Source organism: Aythya ferina (assembly GCF_964211825.1).
Source record: "Aythya ferina genome assembly, chromosome: 2".
Taxonomy (NCBI): domain Eukaryota; kingdom Metazoa; phylum Chordata; class Aves; order Anseriformes; family Anatidae; genus Aythya; species Aythya ferina.
In genome coordinates this window covers 20,905,253-20,926,446 of record NC_140297.1, presented here as the reverse complement: position 1 = coordinate 20,926,446, position 21,194 = coordinate 20,905,253, and the positions used below count along the sequence as shown (strand labels likewise).

General features: G+C 34.9%; 1 protein-coding gene across 1 annotated transcript in view; it reads left to right on the top strand.

Annotated features, from left to right (window-relative positions):
* MALRD1 (MAM and LDL receptor class A domain containing 1) overlaps positions 1–21,194 on the top strand; it is a 264,634-nt gene that overhangs the window by 4,880 nt on the left and 238,560 nt on the right. Inside the window, exons 3-7 of the mRNA XM_084510831.1 lie at positions 2,030–2,121; positions 2,201–2,359; positions 7,740–7,833; positions 12,187–12,330; positions 17,040–17,197. Of these exons, the coding sequence (XP_084366957.1) occupies positions 2,030–2,121; positions 2,201–2,359; positions 7,740–7,833; positions 12,187–12,330; positions 17,040–17,197 (647 nt within the window). The remainder of the gene's footprint in view (positions 1–2,029; positions 2,122–2,200; positions 2,360–7,739; positions 7,834–12,186; positions 12,331–17,039; positions 17,198–21,194) is intronic.

Here is a 21,194-nt window from a genome sequence, read left to right as displayed (position 1 = left end):
TCTTGCTGTGTGTTCTTGCTTAAAGACCAGAAAAGATACTGTATGGTGACAATTAAGCCCCATGACACAGTATTAAAGGGAAGAGTTCCTGCCTTCATGATGAGTAATTGCAAACACATTAGCAGAAGAGCAAAGATCACTTGGTAGTTGTAATCCTTTGAAAGCTTATGTAATCATTTACTAGAACCCAGTTGGTTCTCTTTAGCTTTGTTTCTCCTCATGGTTCTTATTTGCACTGATAATGTAGTTGAACAGATTAGTGACAACAACTTTCAAAATCAAAACCAGCAAAAACACTAATTATTTTTTTTAATAATTGAAGCTTGTTATCTGTGCAGAGTTTTAATGTAAAATTACTGTTCAAAGAATTTCTTAAAGTTACTATTTCTAGCCCATCTGTGTAAGATTTAGACTTCCTGTGGTAGGTAAAATCTGATTTTGTTTAAGAGGTTTAAATGCATTTATCCTCAGGAACCAAAATAAAAAAATTCAAAATATCATGGAAGTGAAAAATTGATGAAAGAGATTGGTGTCAGGGAGAAGGTCCTAGTCCACCAATCCACCATGTGTTGTGAGTAGGAAGAATATCCTTGAGGCTGGCAGGCTCCAAAAGTGTTGACTGAGTAGTCATGAAAGGTCTAAAATCTAGGGGAGTGCAGCCACTGCACTGTTAGCAAGTTGCAAGATGTTTCCTGGGGTGTGGGGTGAGAGTATGGGGGTTCAGCTCCCTCTAGTACTGAGGTGGTGTTATGGTCCTTTGTCAATGACTTTCTGCTTGCACTCAAGGATGAGAAGTCAAGGTGTGTGGTTTTATAACTGAATTACTTAAAAAATCCAGCTCTTTGTTTCTGTAGATGTCTTTAGGACTTTTTTTTTTTTTTTTTTTTTTTAATTTCAATCCCAGTTCTGTTTTTTTTTTTTTTTTCTTCTCCTTTCTTCATTTTTTCCTTTCCTTTACATATTAATATTAAAAGACAACAATTTACCTGATATTTGGGAGTTTGGGAAGGATGAGAGAAGGGAAAGGAGGGAAAAAAAAATAAGTTAAGTGAGGTTAAGTGTTTTCTTTCCTCCCTTCCTTCTACTATAACAGTCCTTCCTTCTTCTTTCCTCCCTTTCTTCAATTATAACATCCAACACCTCTGAAATCATCCAGTTAAGGAAGAGCAAAATTTTCACTAACAATATCTGGTATCCTAAAATGGGGAGTTCCCCTCCATCTGTTAGAAGATCTAAAACAATCATGCCAGAAAGAGATGTAGTGACAACCACATTTCACTTGATCTTGTTGACCATTACTCATTCAATTAAAACAGACACTTTATTTGGATTTGTTTTGTAATGTAATGGTACTGTGGAGACTCTGAGAACAACCATTCCTTCATATAAGGGCCATGTATGGAGATAGCACAACCACTGTGAGGAAATTTCCTGAGTGGCCAAAAAACATACGTATGTCCTCTGGAAAAGAGGAGAGCCATAGCTTCCTCTCCATCTTTCACCACCTCTTTAAAAGCATGATCTGCTGTAATAAATGTCTTTTGTAGGTCACAATGGTTTGTTGTTTAAGTATGAAATAAGCAAACTGTTCAAAACTTTAAGCCCTTTGATCAGTTTACTGAATTAGTCTTAGGCTTGTCCTAAAATTTTGCACTTACTGAGAATTCAAGCTGTCAGCATATAAAATATTTTGGAAGCCTAACTGAAATTTCAGCCAGAAAATAGAGAAGTGTTATATCAAAATTTAATATGAACAAAAGCTTGGCACACAACGGCTACAAATGTGTTATGAATCTTTTCTGGGGAAAAAAATCTAGTTAGCTTTTTAGTCACCAATTCATACTGATTACGTCTTTTTCTTTTATATAGTGCCTTTTATATACAGTTTATATAACTATATATACATATATATACACATATACATACATACATACATATATATACATTATGTACATATATATACATTAAATATATATATGTAAATATTTTTCATGTACTTATAAGGTTTCCATTTTATTCTTTTTACCAGCTTATTTCCTTTCATTGTCCTCTGAAATGCGATCTTCTGCAGTTTTAAGGACCATTGTTTTCCTTCCAACTGACCAAGAACATGTTTGCCAGGTATTTTGATACATAGTCTTTGTATTTCATTGTTCGTCACAGTACTTCCCTGGAATAATAAGATTTTTTTTTGTCCTAGATTACATTTTATTATTGGATCAGTCAGGGTGGAACACTGATGGTGGGACTTCAAAAGCACTCTGAGGATACGGTTAAAAACATCTGGAAAGATTCAGGAGAACTGCAAAATCAGTGGAAAGCAAATACCATCACAATCAATAACACTGAAAAGTTTGAGGTGGGTAACTTGAGTTGACTGTAAATTGAACCTGGTAAATGGTTTATAAGTGTGTTTTCTAATTAGACGAATCTAAATATTTTGTAAATGGAAAGCATAAGATAAAGCAGAGAGCACATTTGGAAGCTTAGAATTGGCACTACCAAATACCGCTTGTTCTGATGTCTTGGTGGTATTAAAGCTAAATGCCAAACGTAATTTAAACAATGCCTCATTGTATTATAAATTATCTACCTGCCCATAGAAGTGATATACTCGGGATCTTAATTTTCAATACACTATGCACTTAGGCTCAGTCTAACTGTATTGTTATATATGAGATTTAGTTTATAAATGTGTTGTCTATGAAATACTATTCTATACTGGAAGATACTGCTCTATAGAGATACTTAACTATTCATTGTAGCTTTGTCCTTTATCACAGAACACATGTACATTTATATTTTGCTCAAAGTTGCTGAAAAAATAATCCAAGTCTCTTATATTATTACAATGTTTTTACATGTACATTTACACAAAGCATTAGAACAATAAATATAACAGGGCTATAATATGGACAATGTATGATCTTTATTATGCAAAATACTGGAGGAAAAGTTGGGAGCAGACAAAAAAAATCAGAGACATTTCCTTCTACAGTAGTTACTGTGAAGAGTTGTTTAGCACACAAACCCGAAGGCAAAGCCTTATTTCAGTAAACTGTAAGAATAACATAATTACTTGACGTGCAGAGGTAACATTATGTTAAAACATCACACAAGTCTGGCTTTTCAAAATATTACTTGCCTGCTCAGCCCTGACTAAGTATGTATGCTACAAAATATGTGCAACTCACTCAAGTATCAGTATTGTTACCTGTTGATAACTTACCTTTATCTGATAAAAGTGGATGTTTAGCGATGTGAGATTGTATTGGAAGGATTTATTTCTATATTTACTTTTTCATTCTTCATACTGTTTAGAAAAATGACTGGGTCTGGGAAATGACTGGGACTGGGTCTGTCAATATAATATTCAGTCTTTCTGCCTCTAAACTGCTGGATCAAATCCTAATTAGATTATGGCTTGCCAACCTTATTATCATTTGGCCTCTGAAAAGTGAGTGGATAGGCACAGCCAGCTTTAAAGAGGCAGTTTTCAAACTTTCCACAATAATCATTACCGTTGTCTGAAGAAATGTAGCTGGGCACCTCACCAAACACAGAGAACAAAGCTGAGCAAACTTCCTTCTTTGGTTGCAAGTTTTCCCTCCAATGACAGCTAGCAAGATGCTGGTCATGCAAGTGGATGGAATTTATTTACATTTCTGAAATTGTTTTGTTTGTTTGTTTGTTTGTTTGTTTGTTTTGTTTTGTTTTGTTTTTTCATTTATGTATTTTTTTTTCATCGTAGCCTTACAGGGCTGTCTGTAGCATTTTTCAATAAAAAGTTTCCAGTTATGCACAAATTAACTTGGAAAAAGCTCTTGTAATATAATTAATAATTGTGCAGGTTTATCACACCAGCATGGAAAATTCCCATTGCAGCGGAAATATTAGAAATATAATTTATTTTCTGTTCCAAACTAGCAAAATAATCAAAGTCTTTAACCTTGTCATGGCCTGACATTTAATCTCTCTCAATAAATTGTCATGTCCATTGAATATTTTGATTATACTTTCAGATTTCTTACTTAGAAAATTTCTTAGTAATGATTACATTTTCTATGGAAAAAAAATGAATAGCAAACAAGCACCTTTCTGTGCAAAATATTTTTTGAAATACAGTGCTTGAATATTTTTCATCAATTTTTCAAGCACAATAGAGGTGAGATTTTAATTAAAACCAGCCTCAGCTGCTTATTTACTTTCCCAGCTTTTGATACGGACTGTTTAATACCTTTTGCCTCTTCCTCCTTCTCATCAAAACAAACAAACAGAAAAAATATTGACTGTCTTTACAGGGTAGTGTTTTGTTTTTTGGCTTTCAAATATCTCCACTTATAGGGAATTCTGAAACATGAAGATTATCACTGCTTTAATTTTCCAGCACAACCCAATCTCGCTATATCTGTTTTGGCTGGTTTATGGAGAACTAAGTTCTGGTTTGCTCTCCTAAACTACTTTTACTCCCTTTTATTGAGAACAAACTTCTGCTTCACAGATTTGAACAACAGAAAAGGTTTTGGACTTGAGGGATTCTATTCTGTTTGTGGTCATTTCCTGTCTTTAATCTTGGTCTCTTCTGCTGCAATGGGAATGTTTTGGGAAACCCTGCTTGTGTCAGACATTCACGCTGTATTTGCTGCTAATGGAGCTGCAGCACTAATTTGTTCTGACAGCCATAGAAATGGTGTATTTATGTAGCACTTGTTAATTACTGTTACAAGCAAATGCTGTCATTAGTAGATATTTTCATCACAGACTTCTGGACTGGAGAGCTCTAGAGTTTGTTTGAAAAGGAAAACTGAACAGTCTTGCTCAAGTGTGGATAGGAAATGGTTTGGTTATTACTAGATTGTACCCCTGGTTATCTGCTGGTAAAGCCATGGTAATTTATTTATTTTTTTTCTTTAGACTCAGGAAGAGATGGATGTGTCTAGCATTTCTGTCATTGAGGAAGTGGGGAAGTTAAGACATGATGAGGAAAAAAATAGAAACGGCACTTCTCTAGTGAGATGGGATCAGAGTTGCAGTGCTGACTCTGTTCCCAATCCAGTCAATAGTTAGCCTTTCACAGACTTCAGGGCATCTGGCTCCACTCCTATGGTTAATTGCTTTTAATAGAAATAGATATTTTCTTTTATCCTTGGAGAAACTTCCCTGGGCATTCAGAGCATCAGGATGTGTATATCTCTGGTTGTACAATGCCAGGATAAATTGATTTTGCAGGCTGAAAAACCTTTTGCACAGGTCAAGTACACACTAAAACAACACACACACAATTCTTTTGCTGAATTGTGTAATCTTGTAGAGTGAAATAGTGTACTGTTGATGATAAAACCTGCATTTTACCTATAAATTCTGGAACAATTCCTTACCCTCAAAGGATGCACAAAATTACCCCCAAAGTTTAATGTTTTAAAGTTGTTACTTAGATAATTCTGTACATTCACTATTAAGAGCTAGATTGTGTCTCTAGGTAGATTGTGCCCCTAGGACTCAGGAAAAGCCTAGAGTGGTAATATCTAAAGAGATGGCTAGGGAATCGTTTAGAGAATGTTATTTGTATGTTTAATTTTGGGGGGTATGTGTGTTTTTGTATTTTACTTGCATCCCTAAACTAGAAAGCTAGGTTTCAGAGACTTCTTTTAGTTGTCAGTGGTGTCGCGTTAAGGGGTGTAGCTGATTAACCGTTACGGGCCCGGTCGGATTCAGAGTACTGAACCAGTCGGACATTCACCAAAAACACCTTAACCGTCTGGGGGTCCCATCAGACATTCACCGAAAACGCATTAACCGTCTGGGGGTCTGTTCAGACATTCACCAAAAACGCATTAACCGTCTGGGGGTCTGGTTGGATTCAGAACACTGAACTATCACGGATAACCACCCTTACCCTAGTTGCACTTAATGAGAGCTATCACAATGCAATCAAGTATGGTTTATTACAGCAACAGATAATCAGGTTCTTTTGGATTGCCAGCGATAGTGACTGTCTTCAAAAGCAAGCTAGTATGCATGAAATACACAGGTGTTATAGGTGTTACAGATGTTATAGATGTTACAGGTGTTACAGGTGTTACAGGTGCGCAGCCTGGAAATAAATGCGTTAAAAGGATCAGAGACTCTATAGAGATTTATAAGCAAATATTCAGATCTCACCCAAAGGCGTCCCAATGGGGGGGGGAGAGAGGGTCAGCCCGTCAACTGATCCCAGGAGTCAGGAGGTCCTAAGGATGTTGTATTTCCTCAGGATGGTATCTCCCCTGACGGTGGTATCTTTCCTGACATCCCCTCTCTCTTGGGCCAATTTATATTATTTTCTATCTTTTAGGTGGAGCTTGAGTGGCTCTAGTCAAGCATATCTTAGTTATGATTGGTGTAAAGTTTTCCCGTCTCCGTTTAAAGTAATAGGCTCCGAGAAATTCAGTGCGCATGCTCAGTGAGGGGTGGTCGTGCCTTGGAGGCGGGTAGCTTTTGGGATGGAGGTGTGTTTTGGTATTATAGTGATATTATAATGAGCAAAAAGTACACTAGGGTACAGCATTTGTCAAAACATGACAGGTCTTTGGCTCAGGGTGGCAAAAAGTGCAGCTTTGTGCACAAGAACAATCGAGGCCCCACCTGGTTACAGAGCCTAGCCGTGGTATCTCCACTCCACTCTACGCTCCGCGCTGTTCCTTAGAGCTAGCACACCAAGTTTCCCCAGCGCGATAGCATCTAAGGTTGGGAGCCTAGGGAACGCTCAGGTAATGCAGTTATGCCCTACCCTGAAAGCCTCTTCAATGCTGTACCGTTTCCTTAAAAATGTGAATGTTAGTTTTATTTTCCTAGTTACTTCAGGCATTTACACCACAAGTGGAAAAAGAAGGTAATTCAGAGCATGAGACTAATTTATTGAATTATCCTGTAGCACAGCCTATCTTCATACATCTATGCTTGCCTCTAACATTAAGCACTATAAATCATTGCTTCTTCCAAGGACTGTGGATGCTCAATCCTCTTCTAATTCACTACACAAAAACTGATGAATTGTGGTATAGTCACTACATTTACTAAAGTAGACAAAAATCTGTCCTTAAGACAGAAATGTTGTCTATTTGTAGCTTCATCTATATGGAAGGCTTTGTTAGGAAAAGTATCGCTGTTGTATTATTAGAGCAGAATAACTGTTGAGTTTTGCTTTTCAGAGTACTCCTCAAGGTTTGTTTTGGCTAAAGCCTTGTTAATGAAAGGTTTCTGACTGAAATAGTGTTTGATGCCCTGGCTTTAGTACAGGTCTCTGATAAATTTTGAAAATAACCAGGAAAGGTTCATGTTTCCAGTCTCAGGGGAAGAATGGTTTGATAAAACACAACACTCTCAATTTCCTAAATATTATGATCCCTGCTTAGGTTTTAATGTATTTTGTTGTGGTTTCTAGATACTTCATTTTAATTGCAACTTCATTCTTGATTTAGATGATATATCTGTGCTGACAAGCCACAGATATGTGCAAAAGCCACTAAAGTAATTCTCCAAAATTAAGTCTATGACTCGAGTTCTTGTTTCTAATAGAAACCATATAGACAAGACTGAAGTATCTTGGAAGGTGGTTGGTAGTTTTTTTTGTTTGTTTGTTTGTTTTTTTTTTCTGTTGTTTCTTTGTTTGATTGGTTAGTTTTAGTTTTGATTTTGCCCCCTTCATCTATTGCACTGGTAAATACCATTTCTTGTTGATTTGCTGTTAAATTCTGTAGGTTGTCTTTCGGGCGATGGTGGAAACCCAGAGGCAAAATGCAACTGTTGCAATTGATGATATTTCTTTCAGTGAAGGATGTTCTCCAGCATTTGGTAAGCATACTTTTTTTTTTTTTCCTTTTTCTTTTTTTTTTATATTTTTTTTTCTTTTTTTTTTCTTCTTCTTCTTTTTTTTTTTTTTTTTTTTTCCTGGAAACGGATAATTTTGCTTTGTCTTTCCCTTTGATTAGAATACAAACACAAAGAGAACCATATGCTACTCTAAAGCTTTCTTAACTCCACGTTATCACATGGTTTATTTTCATTCCCCCAAACCATTAGCTGTCATATTACATCTAAACAGAGTTACAAAGAATGAAAATAAACACCTTAAGACATCTGGTATGTTACACCATACATATAGACATACATATATACACTGGGAGCTCCCTGCAACAAGGAGCAAACCAAGGTCTCAGTGGGCAGAAAATATCTTTGGCCAGAAACAGGCCAAAGAACTAATTGTTTCAGACAGCTCAGGAAAAGCCTTGGAGCTGACTTTAGGGAGATTCCTAAGAAACTTGTGTGTGTTTTTAAATGTGTAAAAGGTCCTGCTCCTCAGTTGTAGTGGGGATATTTTGTTCTGCTCTGCTACATCCAAGAGCTGTAATGTCAGGCTGGTCAGCTCTGCAGCTGAATCATCTGTGCATGTCGGGATTCTTCAGCAAAATATTTCATATTTCTCTTTCTAACCCAACACACTTTCATGGGAAAAGAATGCAACATATCCTAGTAAAAAAATAGATTACTTGTTGCCCTCTATTACACAAGAAGATTTCACTGTGGCACCCAGTCTGCAGCCTCAGGTGAGTACAGTCCTGATTCAAACTACTACCCACTTTGATTCCTGCCTCTGAGTCACAGCACAAATGATGAGAATTTGGTCTTTAAATTTAACATGAGAGGATGAGATATGGAATGCTATATTTAACACATACCCAGCTAGGTCTCATGAAAGTTTGTTTGTTTGTTTGTTTGTTTGTTTTACAGCATTCTAAAATAAAGCTCTCTGGAAGTCCCATTGGGGAAACAGATGCATGTGGTTATTAACATTTTAGAGTGCTGAGCAATCACAGGCAGAGTGCTGTTAAGAACAAGACACAAATATAACTGTAATGATTCAAAGAGAGTCTGTATTGGAGAAGTGAAATTTAGGCTAACTAAGCTTGATTATCTGTCATGTTTCAACTGATGTATCTGTCCATGTTTCAACTTTCTTGAAATGGACAACTATATAAATGTTTTCATGCCAGGGCCCATTCTACTTTTCTGTTTTGTAAAAGTTTTCTAGCAGTAAATTACAACATAAATGAGCAAAGGTGGGGATTTTAAAACCTTGAGCATACTTGCCTATGAACTCAAGTAAAGTGTACAATGTACTTTAGTTGCAAAATTAATTTGAAACTGAATGAAAAGAGGACAGGTGTAGGATTCTCCACAACTTCACTCTATTCTTTGGAGGATTTCTGCAGATAAAAGGTTCAAAATAGAAAAATAAAAAAATAAAAATGCATCTCCAAAATATAGTAACGTACGTGACTGTTTAAACAGGTCTTGTTGGTAGATATAAATCTCTCTTAACAAATATATTGGCTTTTTTCCTAAACAGAGTGCTTCTAAAGCAAACAAAAATGAAAAGAACATCAGCCACACAGATCAAATACTGTTGTAAAGAGAGGAAAAAGTTAAAAACAGAAACAAAAATAGGGTGAGCTTATAAAATAAAAATAAACAGAGCTTATAAATCTAAGTGCTAAAATTACCTTAGGTGATGGCTGTTGAAGTACATGTATATAGTGAGGCATACAGATTGAACTACAGAACTCAGGCATATTCTAATAAGAATTCATTCTTATTCTGTGCCTCCACATTAGGAGAAGTGAACTTCATTAAGAGACATCTAAATTGTTCCCAACAGCCAAAAACAGGGTCAAAGGATCTTAATTTTCTCCCTGAAAGAGGAGTTTTACTGTTGAACATCTTCCAATAATTAAAACAAAAGGTCAGATTAATAGTAGCTTGAATTTGAAATAACTTTTTTCTGTAGTCGTTACGGAATCTCTGGATAAATTTTAAACGAAGACCACTTTAATTGCATAAAATTTGTAGTTAAAAATTACATTTCTAATGTACGCTAACATATCTATGTGAAATGACCTTTTCATTTGTATTCATTCATATGATGTTGTTGCTAGAGTCATGAGTAAAGTAGCTTACGTATTTGTGCTTTCAGGAGTCTCCTGATCCAAACTCTGCTGGATAAATATAAATGTAATTTCATTATGTTTTTTTTTTTTTTTCCCTACTCATTCCTCCCCAGAATGCACCACTTCAGTTTCTTGTCCAGTTTTCCTAAACAGCAAACTTCATACATTAAAAAAAAAAAAAAAAAAAAAAAAAAAAAAAAAAAAAGAAACAGTCTTCTATCCTCAGTCTTCCCAACACCTGCAAAATTTATTCAGTTATCACTCAATTACTATTTCAGATGTCAATAGAAAATATTAACATTATGTTCTAGAACATATGTAACACAATATCCTATAATTATAGTTCTAGTATGCCTTCCATTCAAAGACTTTATATTCTTATCTGAGTATCTGTAATTGCCCTGCAGAAGTGTTTCTTGAAAACTGGCAAATTGTGTATACAAAGACTGTCTTTTATTAAGACTGTCATTCTGCGCTTGCCACAGGGATAAGAAAAAAGAGCCCCAGGGCATTAAATTGGAATACTAAAAAGGAGAATGAGGTGTTTGTGTTGTCCTCCTGAAGCTGCTTGTAATGCAAAAGTAGTTTACCTTGTCTGCAAAACTAGTGTGACTTTTATTGCTATTTTGTTGTTGTTGTTAAATCTCTCCTGGAAAACTGGAGTAACTGTTATATGTGCTACTTATAATATATACATTTTTACAAATTCCAGTATGAGTATTTCAACTGGCAACATCTCAGCTAAATTAAAATCCCTGTGTAATTTTTGTAGCACGTCAGCCTACAAAGATGTAGACTTTAGTATGAAACATGCAGAACTAAGTGTGGGGTCATTCAGATGACTAGTTAAGACCAGGTTGGATGAGGCCCTGGGCAACCTAATCTAGTGGCATCCTTGCTCATGGCAGGGGGATTGGAACTAGTTTTTAAGGTCCCTTCCAACCCAAGCCACTCTGATTCTATGATTCTATTGCAGGGATGGGTGGCAGAAAATCCAAAATGTTAAACTCACAGTTATCAGTTGCTGTAGAATGAAAATCTAGAAAATTTATTGGTTTATTTCAAGAGACTGAGGTTACTGTCAAAAGAAAAAAAAAATCTTATTTACAATGGAATAAAAAAAATGCAGAATGAATAAAAAAAAAAATCCACTAATTTGTGTTTAATGATGAGCTTGGCTCTCCCTTTGAGTTTACTTGTAACTCTTTTTAAGTGTTGAAATTTGAAGAATAGACTTCTTTCATCCTTTTATAGACAATTTTAAAATTTTGCATTTTCCATTGGAAATAAGTTGCAAACAGGCTTTTCTCATAACCATGGTTGCATGGTTATACAACACCAAAATAAAGGAGGAAATGTGAGGTTTATAGGACCAGCAGGACAGGACATTTTACTGAGATGTCGGTATTGTGAATAAAACAGTAACTTTAAGATGTGGTGGACAGAAATGTGTATTTATACTGACATAAAGTTGATTCCTCAGTAAAGAGTCTTCTTGTTCCCTCTGAGATATTCTGACTGCTATTTAAAAGTCCATCTTAACCAGAAGATTGTCTTTCCCCAGCAATAATATTAAAAAGTGGAACTTCTGTTACCATATTGTAATTCTGCTTAAAATCATGACTTTCTTCCTCTAGCCATAATTAATTACAGAAATTTTACAACTACAACCTAGCATCTCAAGCTTCAAGAATGTAAAAAGTTATTGAAATAGTATAGTTGTGTTCAGAGCTTTTTGGTTCTAAAATGAAGTGTTCTGATGCAAATATTATGGAGATACTACTGAGGTGAACCTCTCAGTTTGAAATGATTTTATGGTAGCATTATGTAGAAAAGTACATAGATATTTCTCTTCACGACAAGTAATTTTTGATATTTTCTGGCAACTCTCTCTGTGGAAGTGAATTCACCAAAGTTGCAATGATCACATAAGGAAAATAGTAGTCTGTTTCTCCAAATAATAATAATAAAGCATCTGTCTTTAGTGTTTGTTTGTTTGTTTGTTTGTTTTTTAATGATATCATTCAGGGCTGCAGCCTGAAATACAAAATGACACTCAATGATAGACTGACCACTTTTTAGTTAACCAGAGTCAGAAAGGCTGCCAAAAAGTTTAATAAGCATATATTTCTGATGGGAAATAGTATTCTAAATGATAACTTCTTAAGAAGCTGAATGACTGCTTTCCTTTATCTTTTAGCACTGCAGACTTCCAGCTTTGAACTTGGTATGTGCGAGTGGAATTCGGATCAGCCAGCTGAGCTTGTTTCTTGGACACAACTAAAAACTGGCCACAGGGTTGCCTCTTGTTTTTCTATGAAATCTTGCAGCAATAATACTGAAGGTGAGAAACTTAAGTTAATGCATAGTTGCTAGCTGTCATGAAGAACATAGAGCTTTTTGGAAAAAGGTGGTGACCCAGTATGGAAACAGATCAAAACCACAAAAAGTAATTGTATGAATTTGTACTTAAGTTAGCCTTTGCTGTTCTGTTTAGTAAGGGTGCTGTGAACATATGTACTGGCAAGATATGGAAGATTTTAACATAAGAATTCCAATATAAACTTATATTTGCTTTACTCTACAGTTAAATCTTTGTATGTCTTTTGGTGACATTAAATCCAACAAAGCCCTTGCATGTTTTTGTTTGTTTTGATGCTTGTCTGTTTTACCTATGTAGTATTACTCTGAGCACATGATCAGCACATTCATTCTAAACATGTAATTAGGTGAGCTGTAGAGAAACACTCATTATACAAAGTAGTTTGTTACTCTTGAAGGCAAAACAGAAATAATGTAGTTGCAATTTTCAGAAGTAATGAGTATCACCTGATTTTGAAACCACTGTATAGTGCTTATCTACACATTTATGGAAAATATTTATACACATTTATGGGAAATATGGGAAATAAAAAGTCTCTATTGAGACTGCCTTCAGAGGGATTAAGGGAAAATTACTAATTTGTAATGGTGTGGTTTGTGATGCAGCTTTGAGGAACTGATAGTGTGGAGATTACTGCTTGAACTCTGAGCCCATAGAAATGTGCTCAATCTCACTGATAGCAACAGAATGAGTGATTAGGTATTGTTTTAGTTTGAGAAATATTTCAGCAGTAATTGTTGACATTTATTTCAATAGTCTCTAGGAAATGTAAGTCAAGTTACAATAAAACAGCAAGCAAAATGCATATAAGCACGATTTAAATGTTTTTATTATTATTATTATTTTTTTTTATTATTTTTTTAAGATAGAATCTATGTACTGCAGAGTGTATGTAGTAATAGAGATGATTTTATCTTAAAAATAAAAGCATGGCACCTTTGAATTTCCAAAGGGACATGTAACAAAAAAAAAAAAAAAAAAAAAAAAAGAGAGAGAGAGAGAGACTTTATTTAAAACATCTCCTTGAGAGATGTTGCATCAGTGCCATATCTTAATGTGATAACTCAAGGGCTAGTAATTGATATGGGTTTCCCTTTTATGGCAATATTGAGCTAACAGAAATGATACTGAAATTCTATGAGTAGCTTTTACAGGACTGGTTTACAAGAAACCTCTACAGAAGCAGAATGCATATTGAAATGCCTATTGAATAAGGGGCTTAACGGGCTTCATTATTATATGAATATGAACAGGCAGTTGAGTAGTCCGAACACAAAGAACTGTTTGGGGATACTCTCTATTCTTCCATATCATAAAGAAAAATAGAAAACCTGAGAACAAAGAAGTATCAAAACAGCACACAGCAGTTAAGTCTTCGTTAACATTGGAAGATATTGAGAAATTTGAAGTATAACAACAACTCATGTCACAATACATTTAACATTTCTATTCGTGCAGATTTCAAGGCATAAATTAAAAAGTTAGACATTAACTAAAATTCTAAAACCTAAAGAATTGGTATGCAAACTGAAAAAATGTCATGCTTGAGGGCTTAGAATTGCAGTGCAAATAGAGCTTGACTAAGATCTGGCTTCTGATTTTGATCAAAGCTTTCACTGTTATAAATAGAAGAGGGGTAAGGAACTAAATTATGAAGCAGAGGTCTAGACAATTATATTTATAAAGAAAGGATTGCTTATAGGCTTTGCATAATCCTTCTTTCTTGGTATTTTTAAATTTAATAAAATACTTTGTCCTTGGCTGACTTTTTTTCTTTGTTCTTTTATTGCTTCTTCTCTCCAGTGTTGTATTGTGGGCACTTTCACCATAACTTTTTCTCTTAATTTCTCTAGTGTCAAAAGTTTTTACAGAGGTTTTATATTCCCATTTAATGTTGTTCTGAAAGTACATTTTTGCTCTGTTTTTCCTCTTGGTGTTCCCTGCATGCTATACAGTTTCCCTAGTTCATTTTTCTTATATTGGATTCATTTATTTTCCTACATCTGGGGTAATATTTATTTAATAAGATACCGTTGAAACTGATTCTCTGCATAATAAAAACAATGCTTATGAGATGAAGAAAAAGAAAAAAAATATGTCCATGTCTTTTAAACTCAATATTTCATGGGTAACTGTAACGAAGAAAATTCCTCAAGTTTAACATGAAAATAGTCTAATTTTTAGATTATATTTATCCTATTGTGCTACTTTTTAATTTTTACTTTTTATCCTTGATTTCTGAGTTCATGAAAATTTATCTCCAAAGAGTGGAAACAAGGTCAATTCAGATTTAAACTTTTCTTTCCCCAAAATGGTTGAGTGGGAAAGTTAAAAAGGGCTTGTTCAGATACATTTGTCCTGCTAGAGAAGAGAGCTTGGTAGAAAAGAAAAGCTGGCATTCTGTGGCTTAATTTCGACTGAAGGCTTTCAGTCTAAAGCTTCTAGAATTTAGTCTAGAAGCTTGTAACCTAGATTAAAAGTCATGAAATGGAAAAACAGAGACAAGCAGATAAATATATATAGGTTTTGAGCTTTCAGCGTAGCAGGATGTAAGCAGGATGTTCAATCCCAGCTCTAAGATGACTTTGAACCACCTCAGCAACAAATTGTAAGGTCTGTTTCTACTTGTGTTCCACTGCAGTTGGAATTTTCCAGAAAGATCAGCCATTAAGACTTTGTTTATTAATTTTTTCTTCGAAACTGAAAGAAAAAAAAATAATCTATATAAAACCTGATTAAGCAGCTACAAGGGAAAAAAAAAAAAAAAAGGTTTTATGGAAAGACATTAGCCTATGAGTGTCCTCCTGGCAGTGATCCCAGAGTTTCTTGCCAGAAATGCACACATCTCTGCAACTTGATAGCCCTATTACCAAGTTGGCAGGAATGAAATGACTTTTCTGGGACTTCTGTTTCTACAAGCTTGGGGAAGCTAGGCACTACAGAAAAATAAATTCTTGAAAATTTGAGAGAGCAATACACAAAGAAATTCAGAGCATAAACACTAAAATACTATGCAGTCTATTGAACTGAAGGAAATCCGGACCTTAGAAAAGATCTGCAAAATTTGTAAATAATGAAAGAAAAATATTCCTAATACCATTAATCTTTAGACAGCTAATCAATAGATGGTGTCTAAAGGTAATATAGTTAAAGTTTCACTGGAAGAGGGAAACAAAGGTATAGCACAGTATTTTGCCTGTCCAGTTAAACTGACATGGTTCTACCTACACAGGCTACATGGTTCTACCTACACAGGCTATAGAGAGGGGAGAAAGAAGTCAGTATTTGCTGGATGAAAGTTTCTGGAGTCTCCATTTCTGAAGATAGCCTCAATTTATCTTAGAAGCATTCACTTTAACTCCACTTTGTCATGTTTTTAAAAGATTCTGAAATTTTAAATGAAATAAGAAAAAAAATACTCATTATCATTGAGATTAGTTTGGTTTTATAACAGCATCAGAGAATTCTGAATTCAGACATAGATCTAACATTAATGTATATTTCTCTTCTGCAGAAGTCAATAGCTATATAAATATAGATGCTGTGTTGATCTCTTTCAAATAGAATCCTGGGTTACATCTGTAATATTCCATTTCTATCCAGTGTAACTGCTGTGTCAGTAAATTACAAACCTAATTCCAATGAAATTGCAAGCATGTATTTCAATGTAAAAAGTTGTATAGCACAGAGTAAACTGCCAAACTGCCAACAATGAAAAGGAAAGGAATGGAAAAACAAACAAACTAACTAACTAACAAACAAAAAACTTGTGAAATGATGATTTCTCCCTTCAGCTTGAAATAACCTATGTAGCATCTGCATTTGAGATAACTTGCATTTAGACATGAACACAGAAACTTCAAACTTAAGACCTTTGATCAGTCCTTGTTTATTATTTTAATAGATACTTCTGAAGGCAGTAAAACATTCAGTGATTCATTGCAGAGGGAGAGGGGAACCTGCTATATTTGATTAAAAAAGTATTTAGCCTTTTTACTTCTGAAAGATAAAAGACACTGTTAAAGGGATGGAGTACTATTTTAGATCTCTGTAGGAATGCTTTTATAAGGAGCAGTAGATCAAGAAGAGCACAAAATGCTTTCCTGCCTGCTTCAGATGGAAAGACAATGCACTCCCAATATTTTGTTGCAGAAATTCTGGCTGAGAAATAAAAACCTTAATTAAGCATGGTGGAGATGCAACTGTCTCCTGTATCTGTAAGAAAGAAGAACAAATTTCCCCTTATTTTGAAAAACCCAAAAAAATATTACTTGGGAAAAAAAATAATCCTGGAAAACATAATAGGAAGAGAGAAAAAGCAGTTTCCAAATAAATTAGAGATAGGGATTGAATGGTTGTGAATTTAAGGAGGCTGAGCTGAATATGGGCCTGCTCACAGCTTTTAACACACAAAGAACTTCAAGATACTGTCAACTGATGTCATTCTTGGTTGCTGGGACTACTCTGTAAGTCAAATGCAGATAGATATCTATCTTTTTAATAGGAAATGCTTAGGTGACATCCAAGTCACATAATCAGCATGACAATCAGATTGCAATGTGGGGGATAAGGGGACCATGGTTTAATTGCAGCAAAGCAGTCCTTACTTTTGCAGACTGAGATACAAAAGATACATTTTGTGAAAAAGTGCACTTTTTTTTCATTTTCAGGCTGTGTGGTGTGGTTAGAAGCTAATGACAATGCATTATACGAAAGTGCTTATCTTAACAGCTCCATGTGTCATTGCTCCAGCAAGAATTGCCATTTTCAATTTCATTACTCCATGGCAGATAGCAGCGTTCTCAAGGCACTACTGTATACTAATCAGGTAAGAAGAAGCATGCATTCATTTTCAAATGATCAAGAAGAGGCAGCTGAGCTTTTACCAGCAAAAATTTAAGGATATATGCCTGCTAGTACATGCAGACCCCCTGAGTTAGTCTGTGCAAGCAGTAACTTTGTATCATTCTACTGATGAATGCAGTTGTAAAACCTGGGTATTTGACTGTCAGCTATAAATTAATTCGATGGTTGAATGTTCTGCAATAAGACTTCAAGGAGAAGCTCCAGCTACTATAGAATTAAATGATTTGGAGATTTCAAGGGAAGAATCTGCAGCAGCTTTTCTAGCCTCCCTTCCTCACTGGAAATGGGAAAATCAGTAGCAGGAAAGCTTGAACTATGCTTGTTCTCTATGGAAACACAGAATAAAGGAAAGTTGCTGGCTCAGTATGTCTGGAAAGCACTTACTTAGCCACTTGATTAAATTTGTCCACTGTTCCAGAGCAGTAATTTTCTTTTTCTTTTACCTATTAATAGATAGAACAGCCATGTCAAACTGAAACACAAATGCCATTTGAACAGTGAAAACCATTTCCTTCTTTCTTACTTAACTGTTGTGGAGAATTTCTATGCATAGAATGTCCTCTTTTGAAAGCCTTGTTTAATAACTTAGTATTGATGCTGTAGTACTTTTACTTAATAAAAGCAAGAATAGGGCAGCTGGTCTTGCTGAGTTAATGTCTCATATCTTGATGTTGGAGCTAAATTATTTTCACCTATCAACACAGGTATTTAAAAAGGCTGATCCACCTCACACTTAATTTACAAAGCTAAGATGCAAAAAAAGCCCCACTGAATTATAACACTATTGAGGGGTCTAAATATAGGAACAAGTAATAAACATCTTACTCTCTCCCCCTGCATCTTCGAGTATTCATGAAAAAGACTTGAAGCTCTTGCTCATTTTTTGTCCATAAAGAGGGAATAATTATGTTTTTCAGTGACCTATTACTGTGTCAGGGAACTGTAACATAATCAGTGTTCAGGTCAGAATAAATGGAGATTTGGGCTATAATGCTTGCCAATAAATTCACAGGTATGATTATGGTAACCTTGAGACAGATTAGCAATCTTGATTTTTATGGTTTATCTAAGTAGCATCAATGGATCCTATTTAAGAGTTTTTGTTTGTTTGTTTGTTTGTTTGTTTTTCCCTTAAAATGCAGCAAAACATATAAGCCAAAAAAAAAAAAAAAAATTAAAAAAAATGGTATTTGAGTTCCCATAGTGTTGGGAGCCTACATTCAATTAACTGATAAATAATTCCTCACATATGTATCGGATGTACATTTTTGGCAGCTTTTAAATCAGTTCAGTCTACTCTGTTTCCATGAATTCTTATATCATTTTGATGCTTTACTTGAATTTCTCCTTCAGTGAGAAGTGTGTTTTGTGAATGTAGACTTATTTAGAGATGATGTAAGTTACTCATATTGCAGAATTTGGCAGAAAAATCTTCAAAAATATGTTTTTTCAGTAGCTTTAAAAATGAAAGCTAGCAGACTCACTGTAAAACTTCTTACATGAATGGGGAAGTAGCTTTTACACATTTTGCTATTGTATTGTTAAACTCTTTATGAAAAACAAATGAATTTTCCAAAGAAGCCAAATACTGAGAAATGGAAACGTGAGCCTGATTTTGATCCCAGAAGACAACAGAGTGCCTGTCCTGGGGGCCATCAGTCAAAATAACCTCTCAATTGCATGGTCCAGTACCGTGCAGGTTCCCCACTGTCATTTTGCTGTTTTTAATGGTTAGAACCTATCTCAGAATAATTCTTACTATGTTCCAGTACTGATAAAACTGACACAGAGACTGGACATTTAATGCAGTTCTTGGTATGGTTCTCAGAGCACAAAGCACTGCAGATGTTACAGATGTATCCCTAACCTTCCTCACCTTTTTAACAGATAATCCACAGATCATAGAATCGTATAATCATGGAATCATTTAAGTTGGAAAAGACCTATAAGACCATCTATTCCAACCTTCAAATAGGTGAATTTGTTTTCTAATATTGATATTATGGCATTGGATGATATGGAATTTAAATTGCTCTTAGAAATGGAGAAGAATAGTGAACATAGACTTTTTTGTGTGTCTATATATGCACTAAATCTCAATTTGCTCAAAGAATGTTGTATGAGATTGTTAAGAGTTTCACCAAAGTCAAGTCACTTCTGTTTTTTCAAGGCTGTTTATTATGTCAAAAAGTAGCAGATTACACTGGCTGAATGTGAGTTGTTTCTCAACAGAAGCAGCTAATGGACACTTCTCATTTCCTAATTCTCTACCTGCTTACAAGATTATTGTTACCAATTCGTTCCAGTGTCTTATGTGTTGTCACCTTTCAGCCGATTAGGCTGTAATTGCATAGTCTATACTTTTACCTTACCTTACCTTACCTTACCTTACCTTACCTTTCAAGAGAACAGGGAGCACAAATCTGTAGTTTCCTACATATTCTCAAAGTTAATTTCTGATAGTAAGATACTCCCTTCATTATTTATCTTTCCTGGTCCCCTTCCAATTTTAGTACTTCTAGCTTACTTATCTTTAATATTCTATTTCAGCCCGTGATTGCATTCACATTTGGCAATATTGTCTTCAGCATTTGATAAATTTTAAACTTTTATTTGAAAACTTAAACCAGAGATGATATTGTTGAGTTCAGTATATCACATGCCCTCTATTACTTGATCATTCCTCCCATTTAGATGAACATAAAATGATAAAAGATTATTTTGACCTATGCTTATATGTGCAAGCATGTTTTTACCCTAATACGCTAAAATTTCTGCAAGTGTTCAGCAATGCTTGCAAAGTCCATGCAAGTACACTCTTCGGTAGAAGCAAAAGGTGGTCATTAATCATTTTGAGGCAACAAATAAGCATTTGTTCCAAATTACTCTGAAATGAAAAAAAGGGGGGGGGGGGGGGGGGGAGAGAGACAAAATGATGAGTGTGATGAGTGCAGTTGCATAGCAGTATGTGAATGTACCTGTAGAGAAATGTCAAAAATAAAAAATGTGGTTTAGAAATGGACTTGATAAGAAAAAATCATGATCGTCTCTTCCATTCTTCAAAACCGAGTAGCATTATCTTAAAAAAAAAAAAAAAAGAGAGAGAGAGAGAGAAAAAATAGTAAGAAGGAACACATCCCACAGTTCTTGCTCATCTTAGCCTTACAAAAAAATGGTTTTAGATAGCATTATATCTCGGTAAGGGAAATAGAGAGAAGGTATTTTGAGCAACTGCTCTCCTGCATCACCAAAACAAATCTCAGGGGAAAGTACTGTAAAATCAATACATTGAACCTCCTAAAAGATAGCTAGAAAAGAAAGGAATGTGCTAGAGGGGCTAGCCCATTTATACTAAAATGATGGAAGAATTCCACAGGCAAGACAGATATGACAGAGAAAACATTGTGAGGAAGGGAAATAGTATTATTGGCTTATCATAGTTGTAAAAAATCAGAGGGTAATATCTCTTGCATGTTACAACAGCTAATTTTAAAAGTTGTTGCACCTGAAATGATTTACTGCCTTCAGTGTAAAAACAGGCTAAGAAGCCTGGCACACTGAAAAATCAAGAGTTTACTGACATGAGCTATTTATTCAAATAAATTGGAAAGAAAGATGGCCATGGGGATGGGTACCTAAACTGTTAATCTCATGTGAACAAAATTATAGTATTCAGATGTATCCAAATAAATAAGTAGTAAATACTTATTCCTACAAGATATACAAGTGTTCTTGAAGCCTGCCTGTATGGATGGATGGAGGAATGTGTACATGTTTAGATGCATTAACATACATATTCCTGAAAGCAGACACTTAAGCCACAGGCTTTTAACCATTTTAACCTGCTATGCAGTATGCTTCCTAGTACATCATCCTTGCCTGTGTCTTATATCTGGCTATTGTATTAGTCTACTAACATTAACAAATTTTCTTCAGAAGTTGAAATATTTAGCAAAATC